Here is a 14,521-nt window from a genome sequence, read left to right as displayed (position 1 = left end):
TGCTTTGTGCTTAGAACCGCTGAATCACTTGAGCGTGCCCTGTTAGAGTCTTTAAACAATTAGTGGAGTAAGAGTAAATCATGGTTTAAAAATAAAGTCTAGCTGCCTTTTGACTCTAGGATCATACATATCATTGAAACTGTGAAAATAGTGTTAAAGTTCAGTGCTAGGTTGAATTTCACAGCACTAATGAATTGCTGTTTCTGATTACAATAAGCTCTGTGTGATGGTCAATAGGTCTTTTTCGAAGGAGTTCTCTTAAGCCCTTTTTATAGATGGACAGTAGCTAGAATATGAAATTAAGACACTAACACTGAAATGCTGAAATGAGGTTTTAAAAAAATAAAAAATAGCTAGATGAATTTCGGTGTTGTAGTGTGACAGCCTCCCATCCCCTGCTTAATTCCTTCATCGCATGAGCAATGGAGAGACTGAATCAGTAAAATGTTTGCAAAACAGTGCCATGTAGCTATATGGTGGAGTTGGCTTTTAATGTAGAATTTCAACCTGAAGAAACTTTACTCTTTTAGCAAAACTAACAGTCCCCCAAAAGCAGTTTTTTTGTGTTGAGTTTAAATTATTGTTTCCTATGTATGCACTTTGAGACTGTCTAATTATAAACATAATTGTAAACACGTTATTACCTTTTCTGATCATAAATGTGACCTATTTCTGAAAGTACCGCCTGGAAGAGCAAGAAGCAAGGTCAGGGAAAAAAAAGGATTTCATAAGCTGTCAAATGTAATTTCATATTCTGATGTAAGTGAGAAAAATGATCTAAAGCAGGCATAATAATTTTCTGAAAAACAGTTTTACAGATATAGACATTACTGAAAAATTGAAACTCATAAGGTTGGCTATGAATTGCTTGCTCGTACATAGTGTATCCTTATTTGTTACGCGTTTTGTGTTAGATCTAATGTTCTGTCTCTAAATTCTAGTCCTCCTAATTTAAAAAATAAAATATGATGCTCATTTTTAATTCAGCTCCAGTCATGGAAGGACGAATTTTTCAGAAATGTTACAGAAACCTGGTAAAATACGCATTCTTCAGATCAACCTTCAATTTTTGGGTTAATTTTAGTTGTGCAAATGGATTCATGTTAAGAGATTTTAAGTGTATTAAAACTGATTAAGCATCACTTTTAAAAATCAGAGCTAACTGCAATTTGAAGGCAGCTGAGATGCATAATTCAGTTGTAAAAAAACAAAAAAAAACCCCAACTCACATGATGTGCTACAGGAAACAGTGTTTCCTTAAAATACGCCATTAATGTAGATGACTCTTGTTTCTTGTGTGATATTCTTTTCCCCCCTGCTCCCTGGAAGGGTGATCCTCCTACTCTTTATAACTTTAATAAGGGAAGATTTTCTTGAGAGTTTTCATTTCACCTTTAGTTGCTCTGGTTCTGTCCTTCCAGATATCCAAACACAGCCTGTGAACTGCTGACCTCGGATGTGCCGCAGATCAATGACAAGCTAGGAGGGGATGAAACTCTGCTGAATATCCTCTATGACTTCTTGGATCACGAGCCTCCTTTGAACCCTTTGCTTGCCAGTTTCTTCAGTAAGACTATTGGGAATCTCATTGCAAGAAAAACGGAACAGGTAGCAATTAGATTTGTCCTGATATGTAAGCACAAATTAATTCACTAACGTTGTTTGTGTTGTATGGCAGTATCATTGCTACCCTCATGATCTCCTGTTCTTAGAGCTGAAAAATAGCTTGCTGTGCTCTTTAAGTTTGTAATTGAAATGTAGGCTTTGAAAAGTTCTTCGGATTCCTCAATTGAGAGAGATGCTGGCTCGTTTAGATACCTTTGCATAGTTTTGGGTTTAGATCTGTAGTAGCTGGGATATTCCCGTGTTACAGTTAAAGCTTTGTTTTTCATACTAAGGCATATTGATGCATCCTTTGATCATTGCCCAGAATATAAACAGTGCCTCAGTCTCATGCCTGTAAAAGGGGTGCTGGAAACATGAGCTGAACAGTGCTTTAGGAATACATGCGTTCCAATTCAAAATTGATTTTTTTAAACGAAGGCTGTCAGAGAGCCTTAGTGGAATGGAAAATTCTCCAGCTTCACCAGCTTCTTGATGCTCTTATTTCTGTGGGCTTGGGTTTCTTTGTGGCATAGAGGAAAGAAAAGATAGCTAAACAGATTTGATTTAGTATTGTCTTGAAATGAGAATACTGTTCTCTCATTCTCTGGACAATTTCTCCAACCTAGTAGCCGTTTTGCATCAAGATTGGTTGGTTGAGACAAGGTGAAGTATGGGAACTTCTGTGTGCCATGTCTGTATGTTGTACTAGCAACTGATGATGACACTTTTATTTTTAGGTGATTGCATTTTTAAGGAAAAAAGACAAATTTATTAGCCTGGTGCTAAAGCATATAGATACATCAGCAATGATGGACCTCCTGCTTCGTCTAATCAGCTGTGTGGAGCCTGCAACTCTACGGCAGGAAGTACTGAATGTGAGAATCTACTACTTTTTTCCTTTACAAGATTGGGAACAAGGGGGTTTGTTTGTTTGTGTCTTAAAGAAATAGAATTCTTTTTGTCATTTATTATGAGAGCGGATCCACTCTTCTGAAAACTGTTTTTCTTGGTGCTACAGTCTACACGTTGGTTACTTTGGGTACTTCAGCCTGTTTGTGGCTTGCATGACAGAAGCCTAGTTCAGTCCCTGGCAGTAAAGGATTTTCAACTCATTTTTCCATATAGCAACCACTATTTACTCTGGCTGTTTTTGCTGTAGAGCTTTGACAAAGGAAATTTGTAATCTTTCCCAGTGTTCAGAGTTTTAGACTGATCGTTTGGGACAGTGATTTGTTTAATTCCTCACCATGTTCAGTGGTGTGTGTGATTTTTGGTAGATGATATCTTGTGTCTCCTCCTTTCCCTTCCTCTTTAATAGGCAGCCTTATAAAATATCTTATTGAGATACTTAGTTTGCTTTACAGGTGGGACAAGTTTTTCTCCCTTCATAGCCCAGTCTGGGTGAGGCTGCCTCATCCCCCCTTTAGTGGGCAGATGTACAGGATTAGAGGAAAAAAAACTCCTTTGGCTCCCTCTCAGTAAACCAGAAGAGCAGTGTGCCATATGGAAAACTGTATACGAGTCACTGAAGCCCACACCAGATTTTATATGTTTGGCAAACTTTGCTGCCTAAGTATTCTGTGTCTGGAGCATTGACCACACCATAGCTTAGCAGGTAAACGTTCTTTGCAGAGACTCAGGATGGATAATTACCATTGCTCGATTCCTCCTCTCAGCCTTACGGTGCATCATGCAGTACACATACTGTTCAGAGAAGGAAGAAAATACAGGCACACATCAATCCTTACAGACTTGTATGGGCCTTCACCCACGAAAGGAAGTCCTCATTTTTGACAGGAAAGTCAGCAGTTCAATTGGTTAGACATCAAATAGTAATACCAAGGAAGAAGATGGGAGGAAAAAGCCTTCAAGAGATGGACTAATGGAGGATAATGACGATGGAGAATTCACTGGAAGAGAAAGCAGCTTTGTAGAAAAGGTCCAACCACATCCCAGGCCATGATGGCCCAAGGGCAGCCGGAGGGGTGAGGGCAGGGATTGCTCCCTTCTGCTGAGCACTGGTGAGACCTCTCAAGATACTGGGGCCAGGCTGGGGCTCACCAGTGCAGGACAGACATTGCAATAGTGCAGTGTAATATTACCAAGATAAATGCAATTATTTTCTTCTTCCGATGATAAAATGGCATTTTAACTGAGTAGTGTTTTTCCTAGATGGATGGCTTCCATCCAGGAAACTTCCAAATATCCAGGTTTCCAAATATCAACCGTCCATAAACACGCAGATCTGGATGGGATATATTTTAACCCCATCCTATCAGGTTAATTCTACCTCTTAAAGATTTCACACAGTCAGAAAAAATGAAAACAAAGTGAAGATACCAAGTGGCACTGGAGGTGCACTTGAAAGTTGGGTTTTGTTTTTGGTTTTTTTTTTACAAATAGTCTTAATGTAATTATTATCCCCAAGCATTTAAAAATCCAATGGCTTAAGAACTTCTCAGAAAACCAGAAAGTAGTAGCAATATTGAAATTTGGGATTGAATGTTTAGAGAAGCTACTTATCAGCAGTTTTGGCAATATATTCAGAAACTTAGGTCTCCAGAAAAGTTAATTTGCAAGCTTGATTTTTGGTAGGTATTAGAAATAAAAGTTATACTTCATGGACTGCTTTAGCTTTTCATCACTTCAGGAAAAAAAATATTGTCTGTCATCTGGTAGCTAGAACAGTTGCAAATTGTCTGATGTCTCAAAGCAGTCTTCACATTTGTTTGGGATGCTGGACACCTCAGATACCAGTCTGTTTTGAGTTTTAGCAAGAGGAAAAGTATTAATTTTTCAGGAACTCGTACAGCTGCAATTGGCTGATCTTCCCAGGGTCTCGCTCCTGCTTAGCCACTCTTCTGCCACTCCTAACTGCTGAAATTCAGGAGAACGTGGTCTGTCAAGCAGTGTATTGGATAGTAACCATAAGGCCGTGCACCCCTTATCAAACAGCACAGTGGCGTCCGTCTATCTTGTGATCTGGATCTGAGCTGCACTTTTTCATTTGTGTGCATTTAATTAACTACTTACATATTGTGTCATAAATTCCTATGTGTTGTCGTCATCTGTTAAACAGTTTCCAGCTGACTGATTGATCTGTATGTTGAACCTGCATTCAAGTGTCATTCACTGACAGTACTGTATGTCTTTAAATGCTACGTTTAGGGTTTTTTTCCCTATCTGCACATCTTCCTCCATGCAGTAGCTAGTCTTTTGGATAGACATCTTGTGCCATAGATTTTTGGCTAGCTGTTCATCAACTATTTTTGTAGCACAGTGACAGCAATTAAACTTAGTATTTTAAGGTTTCCCTGGTATTGATATACCCTGCTCCTGGATGGTATCTAAGTAGGTCTAACATTACATCAGGGTCTCCAGGTTACATTCCAGCTATTTCCCAAGTACAATGTGAATGTCATCTGAACAACAAAATGCCGTCTGTATTGTGTTTGTGTGACTTAGCAAAAGCTGAAAGTTTTGCTGTCCAAGTAAAGTTTGAGAAGCACCATTTTTCACTAGAAAGTGCTGCCATTGAGAGTACATCACTTAGGGGTGTGAAAAGACCACTTTTCCACTTGACATTGCTATGCTGGCAAAATCCTGTGAACTTGACTTGGTTTGTTATATATTTCTTGCTGTCTGGAAAGGTAGAGTTTTACAGTGTCAGATTTATGAAGATGGCATCTTAAGTTTTAAGTTAAACAAAATCATATTCTGCATAACAAGTCCCAAAACACCTCTTCTTAGGGATTTGATGTCCACAGTGTTGCTTTGATTCAGTAAGTTAGAGACTGACTGATAATTGCACAAGAGTAATTCTCTGGCCTTCCATTTTAGAGATCCTTAGACTGTGATAGCTGGATGGTGCTGGTGGCTCCATTCTCTGCTCTGTTTTCTACTGAATGGGCCTTCTAAAGTGTGTGCTTGAAGCTTCCTTGTCTACCGCTTGCTCAGATGATGTTAGCCAGGGTGCAGGTTCTTACTGTCCGAGCATTTGACTTGGAGCGCCGAGCGAAGCTGGGCCAGTGATTCCACCAGCGCTGTACGTTGACATTGCCACAGAAAGAGGCAGTCCTGCTTTCACCTTCTTACTGCTTGCTCTGTCCATCTGGCTCCTCTTGAATCTTTGCTAGCTGAAGTGTTCATGTGGTTGTAAGGTGACGTGGACTAGGGAATTGATCCAACTGAAAACACCTCACTTTCGTTTATATTTTTTGCCAGGATTGTTTTCAGCCTGCTCAGTTCCTTGGTTTGGGTTGGGTTTTTGTTTTGCATGGACTTGTGCAACGGTAAGGGAGGAGAAATGACCAGAAGATAAGTGGATGAGTATGAGCAGAGAGAAGGTGACAGTGCCATTTTATATGTTCTTAAACTATTTGTAGAACTACAGTTTGTGGTGGTTTTCCCCTTTCTCTTCCTTGATCTGTAATTGAAGGCATACAGTTAACATGAAAATACAATAATTCCTTATGCATTTCCTTCTGTTCATGCATGACAGAGGAATGCTTTGTTCACGTAGCTCAGATTTTGTTGTTTTGGAGAGCTGTGCTAACAGGAAAAAACTTTGCTAGCACATGCTGTTCCTCCATACTTCTGTCCTGAGTTTGACAGAAGCACCACTGTACAAGGAAGCCTCCAAATTCAGCAGCCTGGGGGTGGGTGCAATGTAAATGAAATAAACTGTTGTGTACATTGAATCTTTACAGCTCTGTCTCCTTCCTGTTTCTGGACTGTGACAATTGGAAATACTAGAATAGTCTTCCTGAGAAACCTCTGAGGAGGTCCTTCCAGCCTGCTTGTCTTTCAGGCACCTACATTTTGATATCCTTGGACAAATCTGACATTGTGCAGATGGATGACAGCATATTCTCTTTGATCGGTGTCATTTGATCCTGGAATGTCTCTGTGGATTTGTGAAAGAAATAATATTGACTTTAAATAATTTACTTCTTGTGCGGCAAGAAAGTTCAGATATGGGTTGCTTCTTGAAGCATTTTTAATATCAGGACAGATAAGTGACATCAAAGAAGTCTGTCCTCTGTCTGTGTGTTATTAGTATAAAATCTTACCTAGAAAAAAGCAAAGAGGCACAACTGCTGTGAGAAGATTCCACGTCTGATTTTGCTGGCATGTACTGTGAATTTATGTGAAGCAGATCTAGTTATTGTAGATATGTCTTCTGCACTTCATCTTCTCATGCTTGCCTTAGTGACAGAAAGTACAGCCTCTGTTGTATAATCTTCATGGAGAAGAATTAGCCTGTCTTCCTGATTCAAGTCTGGAGGAGAGAACCTGCTATGGCTCAGCTGAAGCACAGCGTGTCACCGGGATCTCATGACAAACCCCACCTTTGGGCTGCAGAGTGGGTTACACCATTCAACATACCTGACATGGTTTCCTCGGTAATTGGGAGAATGTGATCCCTGTGATTCTGAAGAGAAATCTGCTTATCCTGGCGAAGAGTGCCTAGGCGTGGACCATGCCTTGCCAGTGACTTCTGTAGAAACCCCTCGTGAGCTCTGTACCACTGTGGTTGAACTGGTGCTCCAGTTTTCACCTCTTGTAGCCAGGGTATCATGTAGCCTTTTTGTCAGAGTCTACCATGGGTAGTGATCACAGCATGGAACTTCTCCCCCATCCCCCACACGTTGTCCTGCTTTTTTCTGTTGCTTTCACAGGTAACTACAAGCATAAAAAGGGCATATTCTTCATGCCATCTTTACCCTAAAGAAACAGTAGCTCCCAGGGCTAGACTAGACTAACGCAGATATCTTTCTCTTGTAATAAAAATTGTCCTACTGCAAGATCAGTCCTCAGTGGAGGAAAGCTTACTGTGAATACTTCAGTGAAGTGACTATTCACGTTGTGATCCTTGAAAGATCAGACAATTTGGTCTGTTGATTGTCGCAGAGTCCCTTGTTTGATAAGCATCTTAAATAATCAAGCATGAACTTTCTTTTACTATGGCTGACTAGGAACATCCAAGCCAAAGTCACACTCTTATTAGGTATATTTTCATCAGGTTTTAGAAAATTAAGTTTTGTTGATGTCCTAATATAATAGACTTTCTTAAGTATTGACCTTGCAAGGCTTCAAAATTTCATTCATAGCATAACTCAGGTTATGGAGGTTATGGACCCTGAGAAGGTCCAGATGCCTCTGCAGTGCAGGTCCCATTAAAATAGATTACTCAAGGCCTTAGCTGGATGAGTTTTCACTATCTCCAGGAGCAGAGACCTGTCTGGGTCCTCTTCCAGTGTTTGATCACCCTCAAGTGGAGATTTTTTTTTCCTAATACCCAGTTGGAATTTCCCTTGTTGCATTTTGTGCCTCTCATCCCATCGTGGTACCTCCAAGAGCAGCCTGACTCCATCGTCACTCCTTGTCCCACTGAGCAGCCGCAGACCACAACAGGGTCTCCTCTTTGCCTTCTCCTCTCTGGGCTGAACAAACCCCACTCTCAGCCTCTTGTCCAACCTCATGTGCTCCAGCCCCGACCACCTCAGGGGCCTCCATGGGACCTGCTGCAATATTGCAATGTCTGTCCTGTGCTGGTGAGCCCCAGGCTGAACCAGTATCTTGATGGGTCTCGCTGAATGGAGAGGAGCAATCCCTGCTCTCGCACTGCTGCCCGCCCTCAGGCCATCAAGGGTACAGTGCTGACTCCTGGTGTAATAGGTCCACTAAGGGCCCTCTCAGCCTTTTCTGCGAGCTGTTCCTGGCTCCTTGACTCCCCCCGTTACTCCATCCCTCATGCAGGACTTCGCATTTTGCCTTTCTTGAACTTCTGAGGTTCCTCCCTCGAGCTTGTCTAGGTTCCTCCTCTCCTGCATATCAACTGCAGCCCCCAGTGTGGTATTGTTCACGTAAGTGTTTAAAACACGTAGGAGCACTGGTTGCCACTATTGACTGATTATTTTTTACTGGTAAGCTCTGCTGTTAGGCCTACCCAGTCCTTGAGCCTAGTAGCAGGTTATGTGGGAGGGAAGTCATCACAGAGGAAGGTAAGAGTTAGTGCTTAGACAGAATGGTCCATCCCGATGTGCAGAAAGTCAAGCAGGCGTGGGAGAAGGTCTGCATGGGTGAGCAGGGCACTCCTGTCTGAGCTCACGCACGCACAGACAGCGCTGAGATGGTGGAGCGGGGCTGGAGCACCAAGGAGTGGCAGTGAGAGGCTGCCCGAGCAGACATGGATGTTGTTAGGAAGTCCACAGCTCAACCAGAGTTGAAGCTGGCAAAGGATGTGATGGGCAGCACAGGGACTGATTCAGGGCTTCACCCTAGCAGGGCCCTGTAGTCACTCGTGATACACCTGAGATGTCCCTTGGCAGTGGTATCGGTGCACACATGGCGTCAGGAGGAAGGAGCAGTCATCCAAGGGCTTGGATGAGCCTCGGCAGTCTCCCCACACGCTGGGGGAGTCTGAGCTGCTGGCAAGCAGCATGCTTGTCAAAACAGAGATCTGGTGGCGAGCGGGTTCTTCGTTCTCTGCAGAAGGGAGTCTCCAGCCGCGCTCTTCTGCCACTGCCTCTTCCTGTTGGTGTGAGTTTCAGGCTCGGGTGGCTGCGATGACTCCTTTGAGGAAACCTGTTCCTCTTGCCTGTTACCGCCAAGCTGTTAATGCCTATTCTGTAAGTGCATATCTCCTGGCGGTGAAAGAGCTTTTCTCATGTTCCCAGCTTCCAGCCGCTCCTGACCTGGGAGTCTCTGTCCTCTAATTCCTGTGTAGTCTCTGGCTATTTCATCTTCCATGCAAAATTAGGGTCCAGGAAAACCTGACTGTTTCCATGGTCTCTGCAGAAAACCCCTGTTGAAATTCTGTTCATCCAGAATATATTACATTGTCTTCTTGCCTCTGCCCATAACTCCCATCGCCTGGCAGCACAGTGCCTTGATGAGAGTGCATCTGCTGCAGGTGAGGGACATTATCTCCAGCAAGGAGAAGCACCAGGTGCTCCCTGCTGCCTGCGACCTGGTTGCCCATGCCCTCACTCAGGAGCTTCATGTGGGTTGAGGCCTCCCATGTGCCAGATACAGTTGCCTCAGCTGGTGGTGGGGACCGTGCCCTCTTGCATGCCACCACTACGGTTGCACAGATCTTGCAGTCCCATGCAGCCTTCAGCAGCACCTCCACACCCCCTTCCATGCCCACTGCCTCACTAACTGCCAAGTCCCAGTTTGCCTGGACCAGTTTGCCATGTCCCGCTTGTTCTGTGGTGCCTGAGCATATGTGGTACATGTGCTCCCCAGCAGAAGCCCAATGCTCCCTAATCAGGAGGCAGCAAACCCAAGAGCCTGGTTTGTTTGCAGGCAACAAACAATGGCTACATCAACCACCTCCTGCTTGCTGGCCCTGTGTCTTGCAGTCTTCCTGTAGAATAATTCAAGTTGCACATATGTGCAAGTGTTCTGTCCGTGAATTCCTTACAAGTGTGTCATTCATCAGTGAAAGTAAACACGCTGCTGAGTTGCATGTGGTCAGAAGAGTTTGTGTTTCAGGTGTGACTCTTTTAAGGGAGATGCTGAGGGTAATCCTATTGTACTTCAGTCCACGTAGGTAAGTCCTGTAAGTGTCACAGCTTTTATTTGAGTCTTTTTCTTGTGAATGTCAAAGTTCATCTCTTTGAGAACAGCCTCAAGACAGAGGAATTGATCTCTTCCAGGTTTACTAGGTGCTTCTTAATTCACCAAATTTTGGTATTGCTCTTCTGATCTTAACAGATTATTTCAGTTGGGGTTTTTTTGCTTTTGAATTTCATTTTCTGTGTCCCTCAATTCCCAGGAACAGTAATTCCTTTGTTCAGATGAATGGTCATGCTTCCCTCTCCCCAGTACCTCTCTCTCTGGCCATCCAACTCCCCCCAGAGCCCATTATTATGGCAGTCCAGGAAGAAAGAGCAAACCTTCTTACCCTTGCTTACTGTGTAACTCCCATTTTTAATTAATAAGGCCCCTAGGCCCAAGCAATGTAGGACTTTGGGGAGAATGTTGATACAAAATAAAGTTGAAACTATGACGGAGGGCTGGGATTTATCTTGCTGTGCTCTGCAAGGGAAAGAAAATACATTTAATGTGGGAGTGTTAATAAGTAGTTTTCTTCTGGGCTGTGGAAGTCGTAAGGGTAGATGGAACTTCGATAGGTAAAAATTCCTCTGCTGACACGGATTGGCAGCTAGGTTCTGCACGAAGCAACAAACAGGCTGAAACGCCCACTGTACCATGTCAGTGGAGCTTATGATTTGACAAAAGGAAACTTGCAGGTAAAAATGGATATAAGTGTGTTTGGTTTTTTTTACTGAAATTGTGCAATTTGTTAATAGTGCGGGAATACCCAGATTGCAGTCAAAATCTGGGCTTGTAATCATGGTGCTGTGCAAACATGGGGTGTGTGACTGATGATGCAAAATGAAACATGCAAATGTAGCACAGAGAAAGGGAGAGGAGAGATGGGTAATTTTATTGTTACGGAGACTACCAGTAGGCATAATTGATAGATATGAGCAGCTGGTTTTTAGAAGATATAAATGAGGAGAATTTCATTCATCTTGATGAAGCTGTTTTGGTAAATTGCCAATTGACAGCTACCTGAGCTGTCATCAGAAGAGTGAGTCTTAGGATTTGAAAGAAGTATTTCCGTAGTCATATCCAAGCACAGGAGAATGACAAAAGATGCTTGCAGACTAAATGAGCCAAGAGGGAATGAACAGTTGCTTTGTTAGTAGAAAGGAGATGGCAAGACTGATGTATTAAGACACAGCAGGGATCAACTCTACTGTGATGGTCTTGATAATTTTGATGCTGGGAAACAAGAAACCAGTGGAAGAATCTGAGGAGATAGGTTGGTAGAGAGACTGTTGAGGAAAAATATCTTAGAAACCCAGTTTTTTAACTTCTGGGTAAACTGGATGTTGGGAAGAAGAAATTACAGAAACCAGATCTGAAAATATGGTCATGAATGAAATACTCGGTTTCCCAACTGTATGCTGGGAAGATTTTTGGACAACATTAGTATTTTTGCAATAATAAGGTACGTCAGAAGGGAGACAAAGTCAGACATTTTAGACTTAGTAGGAAAACAGTATTATTCATGGGAAAAGTCACTAAAAATGGTGATCTGGAATTTTTGTTTTAAGTCAGACATTCATCATACTCAGCACGGCATTGGAGAGGAGAGGATGAAATCCGTAGGAGGGTTATTAGAGCAAAGCTGGTGAAGAGTCGATATAAGGATTATAGTTGAAGTCATGTGAATAGATAACAAAAGAATGAGCGTTCAAGGGAAGAAGATATGCCTTCTTAAAAAGAAGTGGAAGGCAGGAGATTGTTCATTTTCTCCATGACTCATCTGAAGAGTGATGGAAGATTATATTGTTGCAGAAACCTCCAAAGTCTTTTACCTTTTAATTAATGTTTGGTCAGTTATTTCAAAAGGAACTGAGAATGCATTAGTTTGCCTGATTTGACTGATTAGTTTGATTGATGTTAGACATCTAGCAGTTTGCCTGGAATGAAGACCATAGAAATTTGAGTGAAAATGGTTGGGTGGAAACGAGAAGTTGAGCTTGCAGATGAAGCTGGGAAGGGAGAGACTGGAACATATAATTTGCAGATGGCATACTTGGTTTGCATGCGGTCAGGGAAGGGAGGTAAAGCGATAGCTTGCACTAAGAACAGGAAGTCTGAAGTTGGCATAGAGCAAGGAGGCAAGGTATAACAGCAGGATTGTTATGTCATCTCAAAGTCTGAGAAATTATTTAGTGTAAACAGTAGTAAGACTGTAAGAATAGGAAATGGTAGGAGAAGAACATGTTGATAATTATGCTAATGCTGCTTCAGATGAGATAATGTTTGTGACTGATCTATTCCATGTTTTCCAAAGGTATTTAGGTTTTCAGTTCCATGGGCAGGGTGTACATGCTGATGCAATTTAAAATGCATCTCTATTTATGCCTAGGGGAGTTTGTATACTGCCTGTGGCTTTGATGATGAAATAGAAGGAAAGGGCTTTCCCTTCTTGAAAAGCCTGTGTTATGCAAAGCTTCTCAAAGATCCTCTTGTTTTGAATTCTGTGATATCAATCAAGGATTTTCTTTCCCCTTTCCTTTCCCTCCAGTGGCTTAATGAAGCAAAGATTATTCAGAGACTTGTGGAACTGATCCATTCAAGCCAGGATGAGGACGTGAGTATGACAAGACTTAAGTTTTGTCTTTGTGGGTAGCGGGTCCTGTAAGGTCCAGAAGACTCTCTCTGCCTGTATGATAATGCCCAGGTGACTTATGAAAGGAGATAATGAGGATGGTCTGTATGGGTGGACATCCTGTCCTCTGGTTGCTCAATACCGAAACATTTGTTGTATTTTTAATCTGGTTTTGACTTATTTTACTACCAATTTCTTAGTTCATTCTGCCACTACATCAGTTTGTCTAAATATCTACAGTCAGTGGTAACTTCCTTGGTTTTAAGTAGGAACCTGCAATTTGAAATGGGCTGTTGAAAAACTTTTTAAATTAACCAATTTGCTGTAACTTTCAATTCTTTTTAGACAATAAGTAAGTAGACATTCAGTTGTAAAATCTACAAGATGCAGTTCTCTGAGCCCATGGAAAAGACATGCTGAGTATTAAATTTTGAGTGCCCTTTTTTTTTTTTTATTCTGTCAATAATTTTCACAAAACATCCAAGCCAGGAGCTCTAGGTCTGGGTTTCAGTTTCCTACGCTATCATTTCACATTTGGGTGTTGACTGCCGTCCCTGATGCTGAGCAGGAAAAACACAAGGAAGCGTGTTGATCTCTAGCTGGTCTGCTTTGGCTTAGGTGGGGATGGCGGCTCTTGTTAACAGGTTCCTGTGAGTGCCAGCAGCAAAGTGAACTGGATGGCACAGGATTCTTTTGGTGTAGTGTCAATGCCGACACTATGATTCCCTCATCTCACCACAGCAAAAAAAGCCCTTTCTGAGAGAAAAAATGGGAAGTAACACGCTGATTTGTGTGCCTTCAGCAGTGCTATCTTACGGATAAATGCTAAATTACAGCATAAGATCTTACACATACAGTAGCTACAGAGAGTCTTTGATTGATAGCCAGAATGAGACGATTAATTTATCAAAATACTACTTTAAAGCCTTTTAATACATAGTAATTAAATTGTAAAGGGTTTTATCAAGCCATTTATTCTCTTCATGGAGGAAACCTCCTGAGTCGTGAGAAGTAAGAATGAAATACTTGTATTTGAAATTTGCAAGTTAACACACTTGGTCAGGAAGATAAAAAAAGAATCCTCACTTTCTGAAATCTTTAACTGCATTTAATGTTAAGTTCAGGAAGACCTCTTTGATTTTAAAATCTGTTAATGCTTCTAATAATTCACGTCAATGTTGTATTTAACAGATGAAAATCTAGAGCATGGTAGCACTTGTTTTGAAAAATTCTGATTTATTCAGTTTCTTGTATTCCCAGCGATGTTAAATTTTCTCTGATGGCCAGAACGAGCCATGTAGAGACATTAGCACTGAAACATGCTCTATGTCATTGTTTACAGAGGCAATCAAATGCTTCCCAGACCCTGTGTGATATCATAAGATTGAGCAGAGACCAGAGCAATCAACTCCAGGATATACCTGAGCCTGATCCACTTCTCACAGCACTGGAATCGTAAGTACCTGTCAGAGGACTGTTGCTAAACTAATTGCTACTAATATTGTCACTTACTGATAGCTCTCTAGAGACACAAACTATGCATGTCAAGCCTTTGCTTAACTCTTGGCATTTGTGCCAACCATTTAATATAGCTTTTAAATTGTAGCATCACCTAACTGCCTCTGTTGAGATTTCTGTGGTTTGTAGCTCTGTATGAAGGCAGGAGATTGGGGTTAGTGATCCCCAAAGCTCACAGCCTAATTCAAGATGAGGTGA

General features: G+C 41.8%; 1 protein-coding gene across 4 annotated transcripts in view; it reads left to right on the top strand.

Moving 5' to 3' along the window:
* The window catches only part of PPP6R2 (protein phosphatase 6 regulatory subunit 2), a 122,904-nt gene that overhangs the window by 55,541 nt on the left and 52,842 nt on the right, over nt 1–14,521 (top strand). For all 4 annotated transcript variants that reach the window (XM_075024485.1, XM_075024482.1, XM_075024484.1 and 1 more), the window contains 4 exons: nt 1,422–1,608; nt 2,343–2,480; nt 12,722–12,787; nt 14,148–14,260. In XM_075024485.1, the coding sequence (XP_074880586.1) occupies nt 1,422–1,608; nt 2,343–2,480; nt 12,722–12,787; nt 14,148–14,260 (504 nt within the window). The remainder of the gene's footprint in view (nt 1–1,421; nt 1,609–2,342; nt 2,481–12,721; nt 12,788–14,147; nt 14,261–14,521) is intronic.

The sequence above is a fragment of the Buteo buteo genome, chromosome 4 (assembly GCF_964188355.1).
Source record: "Buteo buteo chromosome 4, bButBut1.hap1.1, whole genome shotgun sequence".
Taxonomy (NCBI): Eukaryota; Metazoa; Chordata; class Aves; order Accipitriformes; family Accipitridae; genus Buteo; species Buteo buteo.
Note: the sequence above shows the minus strand (reverse complement) of the source record. Positions and strands in the feature narration are given on the sequence as shown.